At 45.8% G+C, this 21,567-nt stretch overlaps 1 protein-coding gene across 1 annotated transcript in view; it reads right to left on the bottom strand.

Annotated features, from left to right (window-relative positions):
- LOC147619121 (F-box protein At-B-like) overlaps positions 1-19,032 on the bottom strand; it is a 20,167-nt gene extending 1,135 nt beyond the window's left edge. The window contains exons 1-4 of the mRNA XM_086774309.1: positions 18,701-19,032; positions 18,282-18,493; positions 17,912-18,011; positions 16,276-17,816 (exon numbers count right to left, since the gene is read on the bottom strand). Of these exons, the coding sequence (XP_086630435.1) occupies positions 16,380-17,816; positions 17,912-18,011; positions 18,282-18,493; positions 18,701-18,919 (1,968 nt within the window). The 5' untranslated portion in view covers positions 18,920-19,032 and the 3' untranslated portion in view covers positions 16,276-16,379. The remainder of the gene's footprint in view (positions 1-16,275; positions 17,817-17,911; positions 18,012-18,281; positions 18,494-18,700) is intronic.
- Between the last annotated feature and the right edge of the window lie 2,535 nt (positions 19,033-21,567).

Below are 21,567 nucleotides of genomic sequence, written 5' to 3'. Positions count from 1 at the left end.
ATGGGCTGGACCCCTTCCTTCATGCAATCCTACATGCTTCTACAGATGCCTAGTGTCCGGTCACTAACCCAACACGCAGATCATCTGACATCATTCCAAAGGGAGCCTCACAGTACGGACTGGCACTGCTTCGTGTGCAAGACAACACACACCTTACCTCGGACGCGTAGAGGGAAACCTTGGCTGACTCATCTCGGACTGGGCTCACATGGGACCAGTTTCCACTCCAAGTCTTGTGCCTTCTTGTTCGTGTTCTGTTCTGGGGAAGACCCTGTCTAGTTCTGGCCTTCCCCCATCCCCACCCCCCCCCCCCCCGAGGCGGTTGCCTTGGGAGTGGCACGCTAGGAAGTCTTGGGCTTTCCGCCATTGTGCTTCATTTCAGCACTCTGTGCAAAGAGAGTGCGTCCTCGAAGGTGGCCTAAACATACGCACCTCCCACTGGATTTGCGTGTCAAGACCATAAAGGAACTGCCCAGTCCGGGACGAGTCAGCCAGGGATCCATCTCAGTCGTCCGAGGTCAGGTGCGCATCGTCCTGCACAGGAGTCCAAGGTCGGGTGTGCACTGTCCTGCACATGAAACAGTGCCACTCCAGGCTGTGAGTCTCCGTCTGAAATGATGTCAGTGATTCTATGTATCTGGTATGGTACCGGATGCCAGATCATTGTGTAGATAGTTAGGGTTTGCTTTTAGGAATAGGGGCCAGCCCATAGGGCTACCCCAAGTCTTAGTGTGGGCATGGGATAATGTGAAACCACCCCATGAGGGCAGGAAGGCCCTGGCTGAACCTACCAGCCATGGAAGAGCTGTAGGACAGCCCTAGGGGCATGCCATGGGCAGCCAACAACACATCTAGTGTTATGAGGGCTGTAGGGCAAAGTTGGGGCAGCCCATACAGGCTGCCTAGTCCCCAAAACAGCATATATTCAGTGTCCAGCCTCTTGGGATTTAGGCGCATGACGCCCAGCCTACAAGGGAAAAAGGCCCAGACTTTTGTGTTTTTTTCAGCATTTAATGCTGATTTAATAGTCGTGGACAAGGAGTGAAGCTGGCCGCCTGATTATCTACTGGCCGACTGTTGTTGGAAAGGAGTATAGATAGCCAAGACCCATAATCATTGTGTTATCTCATCATTCACCAAGTGCTCAAGCAAACCAGGGCTAGGACAGCCAAGAAGTTGCTAAAGCAAGGGTGGAGGACTACAGGTCAGGGACAGAGATTTCTCAGCCAAGAAAGGTCAAGATTTCTGTATTTTCTTTTTCGATTTACATCATTCTAATAAAGCAAATACACCATCCGTGGTGGGAGCCCTACAGAGGGTATTTGGGACCCAATACTGTGTCCTCTCCATCTCTCCCTCTCTCTCTCTCTATTTTCTGCACATCTTCATTCAGTTTTGTGCGTTAATTCTGTCGCGAAAAGTGTGCTGATTTTTGAGCATTGAAGTTACCAATCTTCTCCGAAGCTTCCGCATGTTACAGTGGTATCAGAGCCTACTTCAAGTGCAAAGATTCAGCAAAGAAACCAGAATTCTTTCTTGCTCGTGTGGTTGGTTTTCAAACGCCAGTGGACTACCCCTTTCAGAGTGACTCCTGTCCCTCGAAGGACGGTTGGTTTTCAGCCTCCGGACGTCTCCCACACACAAAGTGGATGGTGAGATTGCGCTCCAGAAAGGAAGTGCGTTTTCCTGCTATGGCGAGCTTCGACGACAAGAGAGACCAAGAACCTTGGGCACCAAGCTAGGGCACCAGGCTTGAGTGTTACAGATATGTTCCAACAGATGATGCAAGCAATCGCAAACCAGACAACCAAGTTGGAAGAGCAGAAGGCGCAGATCTTGGCTCTGGAAGAGCGTACCCGTTCTCCAGCGTCGCGTTTTCCATCTCCTCCCTCTCCTTCCGTATCCCAGATTCCAGATCCTCGACACAGGGACCCTCTCGCAGGGTCACGACCGCAACCGAGCTCCTTGCTTGAGTTGCAGATGCGTGCATTGGAGATCCGACAACATGAAGATGAAGCCATGCGACGCGTGGAACACGAGCATTACCTAGCAGCTTTGGACGCCAGATTGACACTAGCGGTGCCCTCCAATCATTTTCCCGAGAAAATGAACTTCAGTAAGTATAATGGTAAACTCAATCCCACAACTCTTTATTCATGGTTGCATCAATTTGAAGCTTACTTTGCCACAGTTAGAAAAACAGATACTGACAGAGTGATCTTAGCCAGTTGGTACTTGGAAGGTGAGGCCATTCCTTGGCGAACTCAGTGCGCTCATGCCCACACCACATTAGGTATGGCAGCTTATGTGTGGGACGAGTTTGTCCGCAACCTTAACAACGGTTTCTACCGCCCCACTACCTTGAGCGACTCAAAGACGAGTTCACGGGAGCGCGTCAGAACGTGCAACGAGTCCTTCAGTTTGCCAATAGAATTTTGACTTTATGTTTGCAATTAGGCTTATCTGATTCGAACAAGAAAGGGCAATTATTGTATGGCCTTGACACGCAAATCCAATGGGAGGTCTTTATGTTTAGGCCAGCCACCTTCGAAGAGACACTCTCGCTTGCGCAGAGTGCAGAAATGAAGCGTAATGGTGGCAAGCCCAAGACTTCCCAGCCGGCTTCTCCCAAGGCTACCGCCTCGCGCGGGGGGGGGGGGGGTTGCAAAGGCCAAAACCAGACGGGGTCTTCCCTAGGACAGAGCCCGGGAGCCTCTGGCTCCAAGAACTCGAACACTACGTCTACGCTTACTCCATACCAAAAAGCGGAGGCAAGCAAGACAAGTGGCAAGTTGAGTGTTGAGGAGCTTTCTTAGTACAAGAAGGAGGGTAGATGTTTCATTTGTCATACAAAAGGACATACTTCTCGGGAGTGTCCTAAGAAGCCTCCAAAGCTCGCCGCCGCTGCCTCCACAGCTTTCGTGGTGAGCTCAGCTCCCACACAGACCCCAATGGCTACCCCTAGTTCTTCAAATCCCGGTGCTTCAGTCGGAGCAATTATTAGCCGGGAGCTCGAAGACAAGCAAAAGGGCACAACGAATTGCTTGAGTCCTTTGGCTACATAGGTCGCCAGAAAGTCGTCGTCTTGTTTGACAGCGACAGCACGGAGGATGTGGTCACGGAACAGGCCGCTAGGGGTGCCCGTTTTGACCCGACTTCGGTGGACAAACCGGTTGAGGGTTTTAGCACAGGCATGACAACGAGCGTCAAGTATGAAGCTCTAGGTGCTAAGTTAGTTATTCAGGGCATAGAATTTGTGCGTGATTTTATGGTTTTCCCTCTTGTAGAAGGAGACATAATTTTGGGCATTCAATGGTTTCACAAGTTTCTTCCTAATGTCAAGTGGGACAAGCACGCGTTTCAGATCAATCGGAATGTGTCAAACGCCCCAGTGACCATTAAGTGTGAGCCAAGAATTCCGAACTTTCCGCTCATAAGCCACTTGCACGCTAAGTGAGCAGTCAAGAAAGGCGCACAGTGTGCGATGATATACATCCAGACAGCCCAGACAGTGGCCAGTGCTTCCGAGAAGTACTTCGCTCTCCATGAAAAGTTCCAGAAGATTTTTCTTCCGGACAGCCTCCCTTCCCAGCTTCCCTCGTCCAGACCGGAGGACCACAAGATTGGCCTCCTCCAAGGCTCGGAACCCCCAAGCAAGTTTCCGTATCGCCTTTCCAAGGCAATGGAATTGGAATTGGACTGCCAACTCCAAGAATTGTTGCAATCTGGCTTCATCCGCCCTAGCGTGTCGCCATTTGCGGCACCGATTTTAATTGTCAAGAAGAAAGATGGGTCTTCCTGTTTGTGTGTCGATTATCGTACACTCAAGTTGACTATCAAGAGTAGATTCCCGATGCCTCGAATAGATTATATTCTCGAGAGACTGAATGGAGCAAAGGTGTCCTCGAAACTTGATTTAAAGAGTGGGTACCACCAAGTGAGGATTGTGGAGGGAGACATCCCCAAGTGAGGATTGTGGAGGGGGATATCCCCAAGACAGCCTTCTGTACGAAACGGGCCCACTATGAATTTGTGGTCATGCCATTTGGCTTGACGAACGCCCCAGCTACATTTAATCGCATGATGATGCGTGTTTTTCGGGATTTGATTGGAAAGTGTGTGTTCATATTTCTGGACGACATACTGGTATTTTCAGCTACGGTTGCGCAGCATGACATTGATGTGGAGAAAGTTCTTAAGTTACTGGAAAGCAACAAGCTCTACGTCAATGAAAAGAAGTCGGAATTTTATATGTTCCAAGTGCATTACTTGGAAGTTGGGATACATAATTAGTGCCGAAGGCATTCAACTTGATCCGGCTAAAGTGGCCGAGATTGTCAATCGAAAAATACCTCAGACAGCCTATGACATCAGATCCTTTGTAAGTATATGCCAGGCATACTCCACCCACATAGATAAGTTTTCTGATCTCTCGGCGGATCTCACCGATCTGCTACTAAAGGGTGTGAAGACAAGAAGGTAAAAGATTCGAGTGACTCCACAAGCGTTGGAGGCATTCAAGAACCTCAAGGAGGCTTTATCAGAAGCGCCTTGTTTAGCACTTGCCTCGTGGGATAAGCCATTTCAAGTGATCACCGATGCGAGTAACATCGCAATTGGAGGTGTGTTACAACAAAATGGTCATCCAGTAGCTTACATGTCTCGTAAGTTACTACCCGTAGAGAAAAATTACTCAGTCTATTATCGTAAACTCCTAGGAGTTATACAGGCCTTGAAACATTGGAAACATTTTTTGTATGACTCAAGCCGAAGACAAAGACAGTTCCTCACGAAGTTTCAGGACCGAGGGACCCACGAAGTGGTATGGCTCGACAAAGAGTTTTTCGAACACTATCCGGCGTTATTGACGGATTATTTGGAGGCTATGGAGCTTCCGTTAAGTTAAGCAGAAGGGGATGTCACGTGCATCCGACACTTGGATGCCACGTAGACATATCTATACAGAAGGTGCAGGACATGTATTGCTTGCGTTAGAAGAATATGGTTGTAGAACTTGTACTACCTTTTTTGTACATTAGAATATGCTGAATACTCAGCTATCTCTCTCTCTTCTCTATCTTCTGTATGCATTTTGCATCAACGTGTTTCAAGATGGTGTTTAGGGCTGAAAGAAGACTCACAAAGCTTCCGCATGTGACACCTCTGCCATAGTTTCAGGGCACCAAACTCAACCCCTTGCCTACATGTAGATAGTATGTGTCAAACAAGAGCAAGAACACATGGTTTTGTGACTTGTCCAAGACCTAGTTTATTCCAAGGGCTATATAAGGCAATGATGGTCATCATGTTGGATGATTCAATCCAACCATGGATTGGGTCTTAGACTTGGGCATAGATTAGGTATTCTACCTTTTCAGGAAGGCAGCCAAGGACTGTAAGATTATACATCCTTTTTGTACCATATGGATATACTGAATACTCAACTATCTCTTTCTCTCTTCTCTATCTTCTGCTTGCGTTTTGCATCAGCATGCTCCAGGATGGTGTTTAGGATTGAAAGAAGACTCCCAGAGCTTCCGCATGTAACACCGATATCAGAGCATCAAGCTAAACACTGATTCAGTCCCAGATGAAGGTGCGCAGGTCCAAGGTACAGGAAAGTGCACAGGTACGAGACCCAAGAAAAGGAACACAACATATGAAAGAAATTCCCAAGAGATTGGTTGGTGGTGTTCCACAAGACCCAAGGGAACGGTAGTCCTATGAGTCGTGTTACAACCCCACGGATCTCCTGAATGCAAAATCTCCTAAGAAGGGTCAACCTAGCTCACCTCCCAACTATAGGTTCTATGCTTCGTACCACCCCCAAGACAGAGGCCAAGGTTTGACTCCCCTAGATCCATGCCACTCTACCTGCAAATCTATGTTCTACCACAAGTAACCAGAGTCTTGGTTGAACATTGACCAATAGTGAAGTTATGACAATAATAACCATGTTCCACTTATATAGTACCACTGCTACTATAAATAGCCATCCTATTATGAATAGCTAGTACACATGGATTTATTAATAATAACCTTAGCTGCCTGTATTAGCTTGCTTTCTCCTAATCCATAAGTTATAGTACATAGTACACTTAGTACTTTTAATGTACTACGTGCACTATGTGTACTAGTGCAATATACATGTGTGATAGGGGAGTCACACACTCATTCCTATGAGTTGACTTATCCCCACAACTCTCTATCTCTCTCTCTCCCTTCTTCTCTCTGTGTGTATGTCTCCCACATGAAACTCTAACCCTAATTCTCCCATTCATGCTCATCGTTTTGAGGGGATTTGATTGGAAAGTGTGTGTTCATATTTCTGTGTGTATGTCTCCAACTTCAGTCAACATTGGCAACACTTACAATACAAATGCAATAGCTTCAATGAGCATTCTCCCCAACCACTATCTATACATAGCAGCAACTTCGAGACCTTTGGGTTGTAGGGATATACAAGAGATGTCCTGTAACATGCGGAAGCTCTGGGTAGTCTTCTTTCAGCCCTAAACACTCTTGGAAACCTTCTGATGCAAAAACGCACCATCTGATGCAAAAACGCAGGTAGAGAGAGAGTAGAGAGAGAGAAGTGCTGGAAATTCAGTATATATTATGGTACAAAAAGGTACATGTCTTTGCAGCCCTTGGCTGCCCTCTTGAAAAGGTGATAACACACCCAAAATCTGCCCTAAACTAGGACTCCTAATGACTCATACCCCTAGTGGGTTGAATCGCTCAAACAAAGAGCAAGTGTGCCTTTATATAGGCCTTGGAGCATGTGGGAAACTGGCCGACTGCTGGTCAGCCAGTTACTAGTTCATAAAATCAATTAAATGCAGCCGACTGGGTCTTCTGGATGCGCCTGCTGCCAGCACCTTCTGTCCTGCAGCCGACAGCCCTTTGGTACTGCTGATGTCATCCTCCATGCAGCCGACAGCCCCTTCTGATCCATGCTTTGCTCCAAGTCCTGCGGAAGCTCTGGGTAGTCTTCTTTCAGCCCTAAACACTCTTGGAAACCTTCTGATGCAAAAACGCAGGTAGAGAGAGAGTAGAGAGAGAGAGAGAGAGAGAGAAGTGCTGGAAATTCAGTATATACTATGGTACAAAAAGGTACATGTCTTTGCAGCCCCCTCTTGAAAAGGTGATAACACACCCAAAATCTGCCCTAAACTAGGACTCCTAATGACTCATACCCCTAGTGGGTCACTGGGTTGAATCACTCAAACAAAGAGCAAGTGTGCCTTTATATAGGCCTTGGAGCATGTGGGAAACTGGCCGACTGCTAGTCGGCCAGTTACTAGTTCATAAAATCAATTAAATGCAGCCGACTGGGTCTTCTGGATGCGCCTGCTGCCAGCACCTTCTGTCCTGCAGCCGACAGCCCTTTGGTACTGCTGATGTCATCCTCCATGCAGCCGACAGCCCCTTCTGATCCATGCTTTGCTCCAAGTCCTGCTCCATGTCCATCTTCTACTGGTTCATAGTCTTTATCTGCTTGCCCCTTCTGGATTTAGTCTTGAGAAAGTCCATGGCATTGCTGATGCACATGACATCCCCCTCTGCTAAACTTGATGACGGGAATCCAACCTGCTCTTGGATGACTGTCATCATCCCAATCCTGTCCTGAAGTCCCTCTGTCATCTTCCATCCCTGGCAAACCTTTTTCTCTGAAAATCCGGTCTGTTCTCCAAACCACTCTGTCTCTGATGAAGATCTATGCATCTGGTCTTCCTCTAGTCCACAATCCATTCCTGCCCAGACTCTGAACACCGTCTTAGTCTTCGTTCCTGGAACTGAGTCTGGCACTCTCACATCACCCTTGGAGGATCAACCTCCCTTGGGACCGTTCCCTTAGAACCTATCTGGCTCACGGAACTGCCATCCCCATCTGGCACTGTGGAACACCACCAACAAAACTCCTGGGAGTTCTTCCCAATCTGTGTTCCCGCCTTGGGCTTCGAATCCGTGTACTTTCATGTACCTTGGACCTGTACACCATCATCTGGGACTGAATCAGTGTTTAGCTTTGCTGAGCCTGATGCTCTGATACCAATGTAACATGCGAAAGCTCTGGGTAGTCTTCTTTCAGCCCTAAACACTCTTGGAAACCTTCTGATGCAAAAACGCACCATCTGATGCAAAAACGCAGGTAGAGAGAGAGTAGAGAGAGAGAGAGAGAAGTGCTGGAAATTCAGTATATACTATGGTACAAAAAGGTACATGTCTTTGCAGCCCTTGGCTGCCCTCTTGAAAAGGTGATAACACACAAATCTGCCCTAAACTAGGACTCCTAATGACTCATACCCCTAGTGGGTTGAATCACTCAAACAAAGAGCAAGTGTGCCTTTATATAGGCCTTGGAGCATGTGGGAAACTGGCCGACTGCTGGTCGGCCATTTACTAGTTCATAAAATCAATTAAATGCAGCCGACTGGGTCTTCTGGATGTGCCTGCTGCCAGCACCTTCTGTCCTGCAGCCGACAGCCCTTTGGTACTGCTGATGTCATCCTCCATGCAGCCGACAGCCCCTTGTGATCCATGCTTTGCTCCAAGTCCTGCTCCATGTCCATCTTCTACTGGTTCATAGTCTTTATCTGCTTGCCCCTTCTGGATTTAGTCTTGAGAAAGTCCATGGCATTGCTGATGCACATGACATGTCCATTGTTCCTTGACTTTCCAAGTGGAAAATTTCACGCCGCGGCGCTGCTTCGCAATACATAGTCTAGTCCTATTCTAGTGACTCAGCGCATAGAAGGTCTGAACCCCTCAAAACGATGAGCATGAATGGGAGAATTAGGGTTAGAGTTTCATGTGGGAGACATACACACAGAGAGAAGAAGGGAGAGAGAGAGAGAGAGAGAGAGAGAGAGTTGTGGGGATAAGTCAACTCATAGGAATGAGTGTGTGACTCCCCTATCACACATGTATATTGCACTAGTACACATAGTGCACTTAGTACATTAAAAGTACTATAACTTATGGATTAGGAGAAAGCAGGCTAATACAGGCAGCTAAGGTTATTATTAATAAATCCATGTGTACTAGCTATTCATAATAGGATGGCTATTTATAGTAGCAATGGTACTATATAAGTGGAACATGGTTATTATTGTCATAACTTCACTATTGGTCAATGTTCAACCAAGACTCCGGTTACTTGTGGTAGAACATAGATTTGCAGGTAGAGTGGCATGGATCTAGGGGAGTCAAACCTTGGCCTCTCTCTTGGGGGTGGTACGAAGCATAGAACCTATAGTTGGGAGGTGAGCTAGGTTGACCCTTCTTAGGAGATTTTGCATTCAGGAGATCCGTGGGGTTGTAACACGACTCATAGGACTACCGTTCCCTTGGGTCTTGTGGAACACCACCAACCAATCTCTTGGGAATTTCTTTCATATGTTGTGTTCCTTTTCTTGGGTCTCGTACCTGTGCACTTTCCTGTACCTTGGACCTGCGCACCTTCATCTGGGACTGAATCAATGTTTAGCCGTGTTGAGCTTGATGCTCTGATATCGGTGTTACATGCGGAAGCTCTGGGAGTCTTCTTTCAATCCTAAACACCATCCTAGAGCATGCTGATGCAAAACGCAAGCAGAAGATAGAGAAGAGAGAAAGAGATAGTTGAGTATTCAGTATATCCATATGGTACAAAAAGGATGTATAATCTTACAGTCCTTGGCTGCCTTCCTGAAAAGGTAGAATACCTAATCTATGCCCAAGTCTAAGACCCAATCCATGGTTGGATTGAATCATCCAACATGATGAGCATCATTGCCTTATATAGCCCTTGGAATAAACTAGGTCTTGGACAAGTCACAAAACCATGTGTTCTTGCTCTTGTTTGACACATACTATCTACATGTAGGCAAGGGGTTGAGTTTGGTGCCCTGAAACTATGGCAGAGGTGTCACATGCGGAAGCTTTGTGAGTCTTCTTTCAGCCCTAAACACCATCTTGAAACACGTTGATGCAAAATGCATACAGAAGATAGAGAAGAGAGAGAGATAGCTGAGTATTCAGCATATTCTAATGTACAAAAAAGGTAGTACAAGTTCTACAACCATAGACATGTATTGCTTGCGTTAGAAGAATTTGCAGCAACTGAACCTGTCTGTGTCAGAAAACTGCTACTGTACTGTCCTGCACAGTACCCGCCTGCCCAGCTAACAGCGACTGTACTGTTCCGTACAGTATCCACCTGCAGCCCCTAATCCGTACAGGTCAGAACCAGCCAGTAGTCGCCTGGGTTTGCAACTGCCTGCTCCGCCTGTTCTCTGATCGCCGGCGCTGCCTGCAACCACAGCCGTCGCCTACCCTGTACGGCCTATACTGGCCACGTGGACTGTACGTCTGTACGGCCTGGTCAGCTCTCAGCCACTGTCAGCGCCGCCTGTACCAGTAGAAGAACCTGCAGCAGCCGTACTGCTGTACTTGCTGTCGTACAACTCTGTACGGCCTGCACACATGGACTGTACAGGCAGGTTTGCACAGAAAACAACAGCAAAAACCACAGCCAGCAGTCGACCACCTTCTTTTCTCCTTCTCCACGCTTGAGCTTACACGACTCCCCAAAAGCTAGAGAGAGAGAGAAGTGAGAGAGGCATGCAACTCCAAAAGTGGAGTGGCCTCTCTCCAAAAATGTCCTAGGGCCCCAACTTTAATAAACATTAAAGTTCCCTAGGGGCCACTAAGGCCTAGGGGCAACCATACATAAAACATTAAAACATTAATGTTCTTGTTCCCCCCTTCACACCTAGAGATGTCCACACATCATTATCTCTGTCCGGGCACCCCAAATGTGAATCATTTAATATTTTTGCTCAGCAACCACCATGCCCACACTTGTGTTGTTCCATTTTCACAAGGCCATGACATGATGCAACAAAGAATGAGCCATCTCTTTTACAGTACGGTTCTTCCATTCCACAACTCCATTCTGTTGAGGAGTGTAAGGAACTGTGGTCTATCGGTGAATGCCCTTCGACACAAGAAAGTCATCAACCAGTACAAACTCACCACCATTATCCGTCCGGAGAAATGAAACCGTATCCCTAGACTAATTCTCCACTATTGTGATCCAAAACTGGCAAAAGCATCTGACTTGCGAGCCAAAAAACATACCTAGACTTTGCAAGTGAAATCATCCACAAGAAGAAGAAAATATCGAGCCCCTCCAAGAGACTCAACCTCCATAGGTCCAACAAGATCTGCATGTATAAGCTCCAGTCTTCGGGTTGCTCGATGAGTGGCCTCCTCTGGAAATGCATCTCGATGATGCTTGCCTATCATGCAAGATAGGCAGATGTGTGAAAGAGACATGAGCTGAGGTAGTCCGCTGTCAACCTTTTGAGAATGGAACTTCTATAAGGCATCAATGGGTACATGACCGAAGCGAGAATGCCACAAAGAAGTATCTACCTCGGAAACCAAAGCCATCAAGGGGGAGAAAAGCTGATGAATATGTGCGTCAGTGTGAGGGATCTGAAAAGAAAAGTTGGTGATCTTGTAGAGACCCCCATTATGGACTCCATTGGCAACAACCGAGAGAGTCTTCCTGTCGATCACTTCAATGACCTCAGCATCAAAGAACACAAGTCCCTTATGAGAAGCTTGTATACTGAAAACAGATTTTTGGAAATCCGTGGTACATATAAAACATCATGTAAGGTGGCAGAGGAACCCAAAGAAACATTACCAACACCGGTGCGAGGAGTTGTCGCCGATGGGAACTGAAGAAGAGAGAGTCTAGTAGTCCTCCAAGAATGGGCTTGATTGGTCATGTGGACAGAAGCACCACTATCACCAACCCATTCCACCGCTTCAAGTGTCACTAACCTCTTCTCGAGAAGTCATCTCTATGATCACGAGGAGTGAATCCTGTGAAGAAGTGGAAGAATCTGTGATGACTGCCATGTATGCAACTTTGGCAGCTCCCTCCTCTAAAACTTTGTCCTTGCCCTTGTCTTTGGTGTTGTACTTGTAAGATGCTTTGGCTTTGGCTGCTTGAGAGCTATCGCGAACGAGCAAAGCAGCGAGCCTTAGTATGACATGTCCTGCCACAGTAATCACATTCATTGCCTTTGTCCTTGCACTCCTTTGAATCCTATTTACCCTTGCCTTTGCCTTAGCCTTTTTTGTTGTTGGAGTTTCCTTTTCTGCCTTTGCCTTTGCACTTGTCAGAGGCAACAAAAGCAGACTCCGACTTGCCTTTTCCACGATAGCAAATAGCCTCCTCTCAAGTTGTGCACAACAAGAGGAGAGAAAGAAGAAAGGGAGGGAGCAAGGAAAAGAGCAATAGAGAAAGAAAATCTCTCAAGAACCCTGTCCTTACCTAGAAGAGAGCTTCAACCTCCAACAACAAATACACAATAGTCCAAGACTACAGATGCAGAAAACGCAACAAAGTTGATGAAGCCTCTGCTCCAATCAGAAAAACACAACAATTTCCCACCTGTAGATCAGCGTTTGGCTCTGATACCATGAAAGAAAGAGCAAACATAGGTGGTAGGCAAAAGCACAAACTGTAGAAGGCTATGGACAATTGATTATTGCTGAAAACGAGCACGAGGGAAGCCCATAGGTGCTTATAAGCATAAGTGACTGTTGCAACAGCCAATGACCTCCAACAAATATGCAAGAATGAGATGGAATATGAGGGGAAGGGTGCGCACCCTTATATATCCCTCCTATGAGCTGGTCGGCCAGTTGTAGCAAGCCGACAGCTGTCATGTAGCATAAAAATGCTATAAAAAAGCCTTAAGAATGGTAGAAAAATCCTAAATAATATCTGCTAAATATGCCAGTGCAAGGCCTCATAAAAATGACCAATACAAGCATGAAAAGGTACATGTAGACCCTCTAGAGATGATATATATATACCTAGATGAATCCAAGAACATGCCCAAATTCACCTTTTAGGAACGTGCATGTTATATACTCATGGTAGTCAACCCACAAGACTATATAACTATCAACTCCATTATGCATAGTATGGACTAGATACTACAACATCCCCACTAACGTCATCAGTGCCCAATAGTGGGTGTAGAACTCTATATCAAGATATGCTCTCTCTCTCTCTCACACACAAGAGCATATATTCAAACAAAGCCCTTCGTACTGAGTTTCTGTCAAACCTCCGGAGATGCAGGGCAACTCGGCCATAATGAAGCCTAGCACTAAGGGAAGTAGCAAATAGAAAGAATTAGTACAACAAATAAGTAGTTGACACGACAAATGCACCGCTAAAGATAGAATTAGCACAATATCAACTGGCCGCAACTCGGATGAAAACTTCACAATGTGAAATCTACATGTCCACTAATACGGCTGAATTATATACCTAGATGAATCCAGGAACATGCCCAAATGCACCTTTTAAGAACGTGCATGTTATATACTCATGGTAGCCAACTCACAAGACATATAACTATCAACTCCATTATGCATAGTATGGACTAGATACTACGACATTCCCACTAGATGATATATTCCAACAAAAAGCATCTTGGCTCAAATCGAAGATACAAAGGAGGATATGCATTGTAAATATTTCCAAAAAAATTACATTAATTAAATCTTCAAAAAATGTTTGAATCCAAGCTAATGGACCAAGATCCTTCTAGACAACATCATGCAAGGCAATCCGAAATATCCCAGCTTTGCTCACACAAACATGATCCTCGTAGACAATTCCAACATCATGATCTCCATCTTAGAAATGAAAAGGCTCACTAACGTTGTCATTCTGCTGAATCCAAATATGAAGGGCTCCTAAACAATCACAACATGAACTTAATCTTTCAAGATATGGAGATTGCTTAGATCACCACCAAAACAACATGTGGCATGAATAAGCAAAACTACAAGCAATCTTTAAGAATAAGCAAAATGCCACATGTTACAAAACACAAATAGTGAAGTCAAAATTCCTATAAAGCAGCTACAACAAGGGAAGAATTCACTATAGAATTGCCTTCATTGCTTGTTAGGAGCAGACCAAGTAAATTTTGTGGATGAGGAATGTCGACAGAGAGAAAATGAGAAAAGAGGAAAGATTCATATTGGTTGGCCTCCCACCTGCTGCACCCTTCTCTCTCTCTCTCTCTCCCTCTCTCTCTCTCTCTCTCTCTCTCTGTGTGTGCTTTGACTTCTCCTATGGGAAAGGCCCGATGTTTTGAAAATCACGAGTCTCTCACTTAAAACCCCTTTGACTTCTGCTGCAAACAGGCCGAAGTTCCTGAAATTCTCAGAAAGTCTCTTTCTTATACATTGTTCCTTGCCTTCTGTCTCTCCCCCCCACGCATATGTATGCATACATGTGTGCGCATGTGTGTGGAACATAACATAATGTATAATACATCAAAATAACATTTAATAGGTACATGGCTGTATAACTGTGTGTGTGTGTGTGCATGTGAACACACACACACACACACATGGCTGTGTAACTCTCAGTGTGTGTGTGCACGTGCACGCACACATGTGAACATGTTGCAGTATTACACCAATTACTTTGGCTAGTGGCCATATAGAAAAAAAATTAATTCTTCCATAAGCAGTCCAAATTGAGTACTGACCTGAATTAGGGTTTTCCCAGAAAGAATTTCCCTCGTCCTTGACCTGACGACTGCCTAAGACTAAAGAGTACTATTCCTCTGCAGTAGGTGTCCAATGGACTGATGAGAACCTGCGTTTTCAGCACAGCTGCTGACACATGCTCCTGCACTCTGGTTCAGGCTAGCATTTATGCTCTTCTGCTTGCCGGGAGGCTGACGCTCAATGCATGAAGGAAAACAATTGCAAAGTGGGCTTGTGGGCTGCACACATATCGCTATACAGTGCTTCCTATGCTGGTCGGCCAGCTCCTACATGCCAACTTGGGCACTTGGACAAATTGTCAATTTCATGCCTTTTTCCCCTTTGAATTAGGCGCCCTGAATAAGTACAAATAATGGACTGTTTTGCGGTCCAAACTGAGAACTGACCTGAATTAGGGTTTTCACACAGACTTGATGGCTGCCCGGACTTAAGAGTACTACTACTATGCTGTAGGTGACCAATGGATTGATGAGAACCTGCGTTTCAGCACGGATGATTACACACATGCTCCTGCACTCTGCTTCAGGCTTCGTCTATGCTCTTCTGGCAGGCTGAAGCTCAACGCGTTAAGGGAAAATGATAGCAGAGTGGGCTTGTGGGCAGCACACGTATCACTATATAGTGCTTCATATGCTGGTCGGCCAGCCCCTACAGGCCAACTTAGGCACTTTTGGACAATCATCAATTTAATGCCTTTTTCCCTTTGAATTAGGTGCCCTCTTTGCGACCAGCCTTAGCCCCTTTTAATTTGGGCAATTTAGACACCATATGGGTGCCCATGGGTTGCCCTAGCCATGCCCATGGCTCCTTAAATACATAATTGGTCTTCCTATGAGCCTGCTAGTGACCTTGGACAAAAAGGCTTTTTGCATAAGCAAACATTAGACTTCCTAATTGATGTGACCACTGTTCCAGGCACTTCACCAAAGGTCTAATAAATGCCTGGGACCTGTACATCATTACAGCTTGAAAGTGACTTTTGTTGGCCTTTGACATAGACCTTAACACTGACTGGACACTAGCCTAGATCGTGCCTGGCGACATGTCCTTGGACAAGGGTTAACTTACATAAGCTCACGTGAAATAATCATGGAGCACTTGGAAAGAATTGGAGAATTCCTAAAGAATTAATCTTGGAGATTAATAGTATAGATACTATATTGCTTAGGAGATCATGGCTGTTGACTGCTCAAAATCCTTGTCCTATAGTTTCTGCCAGTGTTAGCTTTGAAAAGGGATTAAAGATGGCTACAAATGCTTTGGGTTTACCGCTGGTGAGCTATCTCCCCCAACCCCTCCCTCCCAACCCTTAAGTAAGGGGTGCGGTTTACTATTAAATCCTTGCAAAGAGTGATATTTCAAACTCCAACCCCTTCAGGAAAGAACATCTTACCGTTGGTGGGCTATCTCCCCCGGGCCCCAACCCCTAAGTAAGGGGTGCGGTTTACTATTAAATCTTTGCAAAGAGTGATATTTCAATTTTCAAAAGCCCACATAGAAATTCCATAATGCAACAGTATCTCGCAAATTTTCCAAGTGCACTAATGACAAGCACCTTAATTGCCTTCTTAATAGCAGGGACTTTGAAAAAAGCAGCATCATTCATAAAATCATTCAATAATTTAAAAAATTCAAAATCAAGTCAACTGCAAGCTGAATACAACATACCTTGTTAGAAATAAGTGCACCCCTAGCAGCATACCGATTTCAACTGTCTGAAAGACTGGAAAATACAATGCCTGAAAATCCTTCCCTTGTAACGTTTGAAGCTTTCAAGCACCTAAAGAGCATAATTCACATTCTCGATCATCAAACAAAGTTCCAAAGCCACCTTGCTCCTTAAACGAGCCATTCCAATGCTTGTCATGCTTGGTACTGAGTCCTTGATATCCAAAATCTGGATCAAAACCAGTCTTTGAGATGTCCACAGAATGGCGCTCCCCCATAAGTCTCGCCAGCGGCGCAGTTGACAAATGCCATCCTAATCCCAACCACCGAAGCCTTGGAAAATATGGCCTCCTAAACCACTCCAATGAACTTGCAGTCACACAAATATTATTCGAAAGATCTAGCACCCTCAGAGAACCCCCTAGGCAGTTGCCCTTGTACTCCATGAAAGCCAATGCAGCCACACAAGCCTCTGTCAAAGAGTGGCAATCCCGAAGACGGAGGTCAATGATTTGCATTCCACTATTAATCAGTGCCCCCACAGTGTGATCTGTTACAGCGGGGAGGTTGGAAAGATCCAGAGCTTCTAGCGTAGCTGGAAGACAACCCTGTGTCAAAGCACTTATCCCAGTGTGTGTCAATCTTTTGCAGCTGCGCAGGGACAGGGATACTAGTGGAGTACTGCCTTTCGATAAGCTAAAGGGGCCAAAATCTGTGACATCTGCACCACTCAAATCTAGTATAGCCAGTTTTGAGAGGGAGGACACAGCCTTCAAGCCACGATCTCCCACACTGCGGCAGAAAGCAAGGTTCAGAAACTTAAGATGCTTACAGCAAGCAAGCTGAGCTACTGCATCACTGGTGATTTGATTTGCTGCTGGAAGACTCACTGCAACCAGTGAGCGTGCCGTAGCTGACATGTCATGAAAGGTCAAGTCAGAGGTCTGATTCATGTGGATCAGCTCAAAGGTGTGCAGGTGTGAGCAATTCTCCAAAAGGCTGTTCAAGCCTGTGTCTGTAACTTGAGAGAATCTCCCAAGCCGTATGCTTTCTAGACTCTTGCAGCTCTGAGCCATTAGTAAATATCCCAAGTCATTGACCCTCCTGAAAGAGAGAGACTGGCCTCTACCCCAAACAAGGGACTTGCCCCGGACAAGGGACAGCCTTTTCAGATTTCTGCAATTTGCAACTTGCTGGACACCCCAATTTGATAGATCCATGTCAGCTGGTGGCACTTCCAAAGGATCATCTTGAAGATCCAACTCCCTAAGACAAGCCAGGTTTCCTGTCAAAATTGACATGAGGGTGTCCGTTATGGTGCTCAACACCAGAGAGAGCTTTTGAAGGTTATGACAACCAACTACTCGCACTCTTGGCATCAAGTCAGCCCCTCCAATCCACTTCACGTTCGATAGTTGTCGTGCATCACTCTCTTCCATGTGCTTAATTCTCAAAGCCTTTACAGACGGACCAAGAAACTTCGGCAGCGTGCCAAACACCTGTTCATCGAACTCCCTGCCTTGCCCGCACATGGACAGAGACTGGGAACATTGCACCACCAAAACTCAGGCCCTGAAAACTCTCAAAAGCAGGCAATGATAAGCAAGGTAATGCCACAAAAAAAATAGGTGCATACTTCCAAATAATGTAGAGATTTGAGCATTTCCTCAAGGTTCCCTACATAGATCTCCAATAATCTCTGATCATCAATCCAGAACAAGTCCAAGGAGAGCGATCTACCTCAACACAAAGAGAAAGCCCTTGCATAAGAAAAAAAAGCTAGTTTTCCAAGGTGAAGCTTACTATACGTGATAACTCGTGCTCCCATCTGGGCAGTGTGGTTTGGTATGGTAGCCACTCAGGCAGGGACTTGTGGATATCTGTAATATAATTTATAGAAAAGGGATTTTCGTGCTGGAGGTGGAGGGGGTTGGGGGGGGGGGAGAGAGAGAGAGAGAGAGAGAGAGAGTCTTGCAAGAAAATGGAGAAAAATGCATTTGGAAAACCTCAAATTGGTGCAACGTTGTCCAATTTCATGAAGAAACCGCGCCGACCCCGACATCTCGAAACAGTGTATGAGACGAAGCTTTTGAAGATGGGGCTTCAACAGTAGTTTGATGTCTCTCCTCTCAAGCTTTGCGCAATTCAGTGTGAGAGTGTGTAGCTTGGTGTTGGTTGATAGATACTTCTCCAGGTGCTTGGCTGAAAGGGGAGTGTCCTGGCAAGACAACATGGCAAAACATGAGGCCTAATGTATGGAAATGGCAAGAACATGGCACCACATGTGGTGCAAGGATGCATGGTGAGCAACTTCTTCTGCAACAGCAATGACTCGACATTACAGATCCGGCAGGCCCTCAGAGCGATTCACAAGCCCTGGTTGTGACATGTTTAATTAAGAATAGAGCACACAGGGGGAGCTCACCGCAAGGTGAAGGGTGTCGAGCTGGGGCAAGATGAGAGAGACGCACGCGTGGAGCGTGTGGCAAGAGGAATCAACGGCGCAGAGGGAGCGGAGGTCGAGCGTGGCGACGATGATGTGCAGCAGGGCATCCGGCAGTTGCTCCAGGCGACCCATCCTCACAAACAGGGCTTCCGAACGGGCTACGTTTCTGTGTCCTCCATGGCAGTGGCTATGGCGCATTTAAACAAAAGAGCTTCGTCCTTGGCTAAGCTTTTGGCCTCGCTTGATAAATAAAATAAAATTCACGACTAGCCAAGGATGTGTCTCAATCAAGGTTCTTGAAATATAGGTTCGACTTAGCCGAGAGAACTTGCCCAAATAAGTAGCAAAACCGACTTTGTTGGCTGGGGACGGTGAAGCTAATGATAAAAGCGTTTCTCGATTCAAGTCTCAGGACAAGTCCGCTCGTCTCTAACACTGACTCAAAAAACAAAAAACAAAAAACAAAAACAAAGCTTGCTTAAATTTGTGTGAGAAGGAGAAGAATCCTCTTCAAAAAATTTCGTACTAGACAGTTATAGTCTCTTGCATACATTTAAAATGTATAGGACTACGAAGATGAAATCACATGAAGCAGAACATTACTTACATGGGGAGAAATGGCACCCGTGCAAGATGGGGGAGTGATCAATATCAAAAGCACAATTCTTCATGTTTGTGGTTATATGTTAATATACTGATAAATATATACACACACATAGTTGTTTATGTGTGCAATGTATGTGAGCACATCTTTGCCTAGCGGAGATGGATGAGCCCAGTTGTATTAATAAGGTCATCATTGCCAAAGACAACCAAAGAGAACTTACATAGTAGTAGGAACCATAGCAACATCAGTATGATATTTGATGAGCAGAAGTATTATTTAAATAATCATTATTGGTAGCATCAACATCTTCTTTATTGTTTGTTTCTTTTTTGAAATAACATGCAAAAGCAAAGCTTTAAGCAAGTTGTTCACTAAATTGAACATGCTTCCTTGCACAAGAGAGAGGGTGAGGAGAAGAGAAAGAAGACCATGCAAGGGTCAGTTCAGGAACTAGCAATTAGCCAACCCTAATGAGCGTTAACTCCCCTATGTGAGGCCGCTACTTGGCTGCTAGGGGATCACTCCACCACCACTTGTGTCACTCAAGTGAAGCTTCCACAAGCTAGGCAATGAGCAAAGAGAAAGGGAGCTATGGAGAGCTCAACCCCTACTCCATGCCTTCATGTGTGTAAGAGTGAAGATGAGGGACAAGACAAGAAGAGGGAGAAGAAGAAGCAAGCCAAGAAGCCATCACCTATATGTACACACCAACAATCAAGTAAGCAAGCATAAACCTACCCAAGCTTACCACCATAGCCACAAGAGAGAGAGAAAGAGAGAGAGAGAGACAAAAAACTCAAAAAACTCAAACCTACCCAAGCTTACCACCATAGCCACAAGAGAGAGAGAAAGAGAGAGAGAGAGAGAGACAAAAAACTCAAATATGATAATGGGATTTTCCCTTTTCATATTTCATAAGTCACTTATATACATGAGCTCTCTTTTTACAATGGCCAGCCGCCCATTTAACAATTGGGGGTCCAAAACTGATTTCCTAGCTCTATGTACACCTAGGCTTATTCTTATGGCTGACATTACACAAGTTGCTCGGTTATCCTATATATCTTTTACATGAAGCGCTTAGCAGAGTTACATAAAAATGAGTTACATTAAGCCTAACCACTCTTAAAAACAATGTTAACCAATGTGGTTAAGCATACCCCCCTCCCTAATTCAGATCCGTCCTCAGAGATGTCAAGTATAATCAACGGTAGTAGATGGAATATGTTTTGATGAAGTTGTACTATGTAGGGGGGATTGGTGAAAGACTTTATCTGATCTAGAATGCTCTTTCCATCATGTCCTCGAAAGGTCTGTAATCACCAAGCAGGCATCCATTGGATGCATTCATAGTATCCGAACAACTGCTTCAAGGTAGGGCCTTTGTTGTGGTCGAAGGCAAGGCCTTGACTACCCTCCTAGTAGTGGTCCCATTCTAGAAAGGCTTCCAGGAGCATGATGATGAGGTTGAAAAATATGATGGTGGCCATGATGGTGGGGTCGGGAACCTGATCATATCGGCTGATGAAGGTGTGCATCTTTGTTAGCATGCTGACCTCAGTGCATGGGCTCTAGGACGTAGGTGGGGCGAACTATTGGACGTACTGCAATTTAGGGTTCGCTATTTGCTCTTACCGAAACAAGTCCCAGGCCCAGTGTCTGCGGATAGGTAGGTATGCGAGATTGATTCGCATACAAGGCGGGGTGCCTTGCAGTATTCCACCCAAATATAGGGTTTGAGCATAAATGGTCGATGCCAAACGGGTTGCTCGTCCATGAGCTTGAAGAGGTGATAGGCCGAGCATCAGAGGGGGGCCGATGGGTAACCTCCACGTTGTTGGTGTAGATGTTGGCACTTCCATGCGTCGTGTTTGGCATCAAGGTAAGGCGAGAGGACATGTATGTCCAGACAGTCTGTGAGTTTAGTGATGGGTGCTTGTTGGAGTTGTCGATCAAGCAGGATATTGATGGCTTGTTCAAACCCCGTGCAATCCAGAGGGTCGCGCCAGTTAAGGGGGTTGAGTGGCGGGTCCAATTCGTCATGTTCCTAACGGGGGTGGCGGTGGAATCTCGCCTTCATTCAAGGGTGTGAGGGAAGGGAGGTCATCAAGGAATTGCGAGCGACGAAGGTGAAGGGGAAGCTAAAGAAGAGGTAGTGGTGGGTGACGTCGAGGAAAGATGAGAGCCTTGCTGATGTTGAGGGTATATCGGTGAGGTGCGTGGGGAGGCCCAAGTGGAG

Source organism: Cibotium barometz, chromosome 34 (assembly GCF_041138505.1).
Source record: "Cibotium barometz isolate CiBa-2024 chromosome 34, ASM4113850v1, whole genome shotgun sequence".
NCBI lineage: Eukaryota > Viridiplantae > Streptophyta > Polypodiopsida > Cyatheales > Cibotiaceae > Cibotium > Cibotium barometz.
This window is presented reverse-complemented; position numbering and strand designations above follow the sequence as displayed.